Below are 3,137 nucleotides of genomic sequence, written 5' to 3'. Positions count from 1 at the left end.
CCCAGTGCCCCCCAGAACCCTCCTCCCCCTCCCCAATAACAAAGGGGTCCCCTGACTCCGCCATGTACCCGCTCCCTCTCCCCCGCGGCGCCCCCCTCCCACGCGACCCGTGGACCGAGCCCCCCATGTATCTCACCTCTCTCCTCTCCTCTCTCTCCCTGCTTTCCCCTCCCCCGTTTTCATCTCCTACTTCCTGTTTCCGGTGCCTGCCCCAGCCAGAACCCCGCCCTATTTCCGGCGAGGCTGCCCTATCCAGCCCCTGAGCGGAAAAGAAAATCAGTCGTCCCGGTTCTAGAGGCTCTGTGGCCTCTGGCCGGTCCCGCCGGCTTTGTCTCAGGGCAGGGGTCCCTCCCGGTGCTGTGAGTGAGTGGGCTGCGCCCCTCACGCGTGGAAACGTCGCTGCTCCTAATCAGGCACCTCTGTGGCCACCTCACAGACATGGAGTGGCCACCTGGCAGCCCTTTACCGCAGGCTGCATCCAGTAGCGCGTGCGCACAACTAGACAGACATTGCGCCTGACTAGAGACGAGGATTGTGCGCATGCGCCGCAGGCTGCCAGTAATGGCGGACTCCAGACAGGATCGTACGCGTGCGCCCTGGCGTTGCCCTGGTTCCCAGCGCATGCGCGATGCAGCCTCAGTCTTGCTAGCTGGTCTCAGGCCGCCTGCAGGGGGCGCCACGTGCCCCACCACCGTGATCCCAGGTTGCACCGCGGTGGCTGTCTCCTAGTTGCCTTTGAGTGTGGCCCCTTGGGGCAGGGAGACCCCAGATCCCCATTATACACTGGGCACAGAGCCCCCAGCTTCCCTTCTTTCCAAGCATGCACTGGGGCACAGACCTTCCTCCCACCCAGTTCAAGTTTCCATGCACTGGGGTGCAAAGAGTGCTGTCCCACAATGCACTGCAACCACCTGCCGCATCCAAGGGACCACGAAATGAGGTGGCAGCCACAAGTGGAAGCAAAACATTTATTTCAACAGACAGAAGCAGCTCCGGGGCTCTGCAGAGGCCACAGGCAGGGGCCACAGGGGGGCACATGCAGCAGACCCCCACGGCCCATAGGCAGGACACAGACACGTATGGGTGCAAGACCCTGGGATGGGATCGGCGTGACCCCTGAGACATAAAGGAACGCTGTCATGTTGTTGGACGAGGGGAACCACCCCAGAGCCAGCAGCATCCTAGGCCCTGTTACACCCAGCCCTGATCTCCACCCCAGAGCCAGCTGCATCCGACCTGGGTCCTGCCCCTACCCCAGGGTGCAGGCCCGCAGCAGCACACGCTCAGCATCAAGGGCCATCTCGACTGCCGCCTGGCTCAGCAGACGGTAGGCTGTCTCCAGTGTCACCTGGGGCTGGGGCACGGACGGGCTGCCCCAGAAGGGCACGTAGCTCCAGAGCCGGGCAGCCAGGGACGGTGACGGTGCCATAGCCTCCAGCACCATGCTGGGCTGCACCATCTGCGCCCAGGGGCACCTGATCTGGGCCTGCAGTTCCCGGAGCTCCAGCTTGGCAGCTATAGCCATACGAGTGAGGGAGGCCTCATCCAGCCCGAAGGTGGCTGCGCTGGCCTGGAGGGCTGTAGCCAGGCCATGCCCAGCATCCTCCATGGGGCGCAGGCAGACATGTAGTGCCTGGCGCCAGGCCTCAGCCAGCACCTGGCGCCGCTCCCTGCGCACCAGGCGCCCAATAATGACTGGCAGTGCTGCTCGCTGAAGCCCCGCAGCCTCCTCGGCCAGTGCCTGCCGCAGCCGGCCCAGCTCAAAAGCCTGGGGCTCGTGGGAGGATACCAGGAATACGCGGGTCTCAGCTAGGCCTTCCTGCACCAGCTGCTCCCTCAGGCCCACAGAGCCAGGGGGGTCACGTAGGTCCACATCCACCTGTGTCAGGGCCATGATGAGGGCCCGGCCAGCAGCAACGGCTGCCCGGGCCAGGCGGATGAAGGGCTCGCAGTACACGTTGGAGGTTGTGAGCAACAGCAGGTCATAGCGGCTTGGGTCCACAGTGCCTGCATCCGACAGGTCCCACAGGGTGAGGCCGGGGGCACCAGGCAGCGTGTGGGTGCCAGGGGCATCGCCGCACAGTGCAGCGATGAGGGAGGTATGGCCTGAGCCGGGCTGGCCCACCACGGCCACATCCACGGGCAGCTGGGAGGCATCAGCCAGTGCGGCGCGGAGCAGGCCAGGGGCCTCGGCCAGGCTGCCCCCAGCACAGGCCTCAGTCAGTGCCCGCAGCGTCCGCTCTCGCACAGCTGGCAGCTCCTCCAGCAGGTCCCCAGGGTCAAACCTGCAGTGGGAGGGAGGCAGGGGCTAGGACCCAGGCATCTGGGTTCCCATGTCCCACTGCTTTCACCCACCAGAGCCTACTCCTCCATTTGGAGAACCCAGGTGTCCAGGCCCCCAGCCCCCACTGCTCCCCACTCAGAAAACCCAGGCATTCAGCCCTGGTCACTCACATGGGCAGCTGCAGCACTTCACGCACCAGCACATCCTCGAGCCAGGCAAAGTCGAAGCGGTCAGGCTCCAGTGTGGACACGGCAGCAACGCCAAGGGGTTTGAGACCAGCCCGGGCCAATGGCTCTGACACCTGGGCCCGGAGCTGGGGTAGCAGCCGGGCTATGGTGTGGCCACGCCGCTTGGCTGTGTGCAGCGCCAGGTCAGCACCCGTCCGCACCACCAGGCAAGGCAGCGCCCGTGCCCGTGCCTGCACTGCCCGCACCATCGCCACATCATTGCCACCCGGCGGCCCCGGCAGCACCAGCACCAGGCAGGCAAAGGGTGCCAGGCCCAGCAGCTGTGTTACGTAGGCCTCAGGCACCTCATCGGGCCCCGGCCCAGGCAGGTCCCAGAGCACGGCGCTGGGCAGCGCAGGTGGCACGTGGGGTGTGGGCGGCACCGGAGTGGGTGGCGGTGGCTGGAAGAAGGCACGAGGGTCATGGAGCCGGGGCGGGGAGCCCATTAGGGCCTGCACCAGGCTGGAGGTGCCGGCGCGGCGGGGGCCCAGCACTGCCACGTGCACCTGCAGCCCCTCGGCCGCCCCCTCCAGCGCCCGCAGCTGCCCCGGTGCCACCGCAGGGTCCTGGGCCGCCAGGCGGGCCTAGGTCTCGGCCAGGAAGGAGCGGGGCAGGACGCGGGGGGA

At 66.8% G+C, this 3,137-nt stretch overlaps 2 protein-coding genes across 2 annotated transcripts in view; both read right to left on the bottom strand.

The window, feature by feature from the left end:
* The window catches only part of ZNF576 (zinc finger protein 576), a 2,422-nt gene extending 1,847 nt beyond the window's left edge, over positions 1-575 (bottom strand). The window contains 1 exon segment of the mRNA XM_025194592.1: positions 137-575. Within this exon segment, the coding sequence (XP_025050377.1) occupies positions 137-183 (47 nt within the window). The 5' untranslated portion in view covers positions 184-575.
* A 360-nt stretch (positions 576-935) lies between these two features.
* Positions 936-3,130, bottom strand: LOC102388659. Its single transcript, XM_025194591.1, has 2 exons — positions 2,455-3,130; positions 936-2,285 (listed from the first exon to the last, which is right to left on the bottom strand). Exons 1-2 carry the CDS (start codon positions 2,955-2,957, stop codon positions 1,250-1,252), a joined length of 1,539 nt encoding a protein of 512 aa, XP_025050376.1. The 5' UTR covers positions 2,958-3,130; the 3' UTR covers positions 936-1,249.
* Between the last annotated feature and the right edge of the window lie 7 nt (positions 3,131-3,137).

This window comes from Alligator sinensis, unplaced genomic scaffold (genome assembly GCF_000455745.1).
Source record: "Alligator sinensis unplaced genomic scaffold, ASM45574v1 scaffold1575_1, whole genome shotgun sequence".
NCBI classification, from domain to species: Eukaryota; Metazoa; Chordata; order Crocodylia; family Alligatoridae; genus Alligator; species Alligator sinensis.
This window is presented reverse-complemented; position numbering and strand designations above follow the sequence as displayed.

Excerpts from the sequence above, each read along its gene's own strand:
- LOC102388659 (XM_025194591.1), bottom strand. The coding sequence starts at position 2,957 with ATGGGCTCCCCGCCCCGGCTCCATGACCCTCGTGCCTTCTTCCAGCCA. Across the intron at positions 2,286-2,454 it reads GAAGTGCTGCAGCTGCCCAT|GTTTGACCCTGGGGACCTGC; the intron begins GTGAGTGACCAG and ends CTCCCACTGCAG.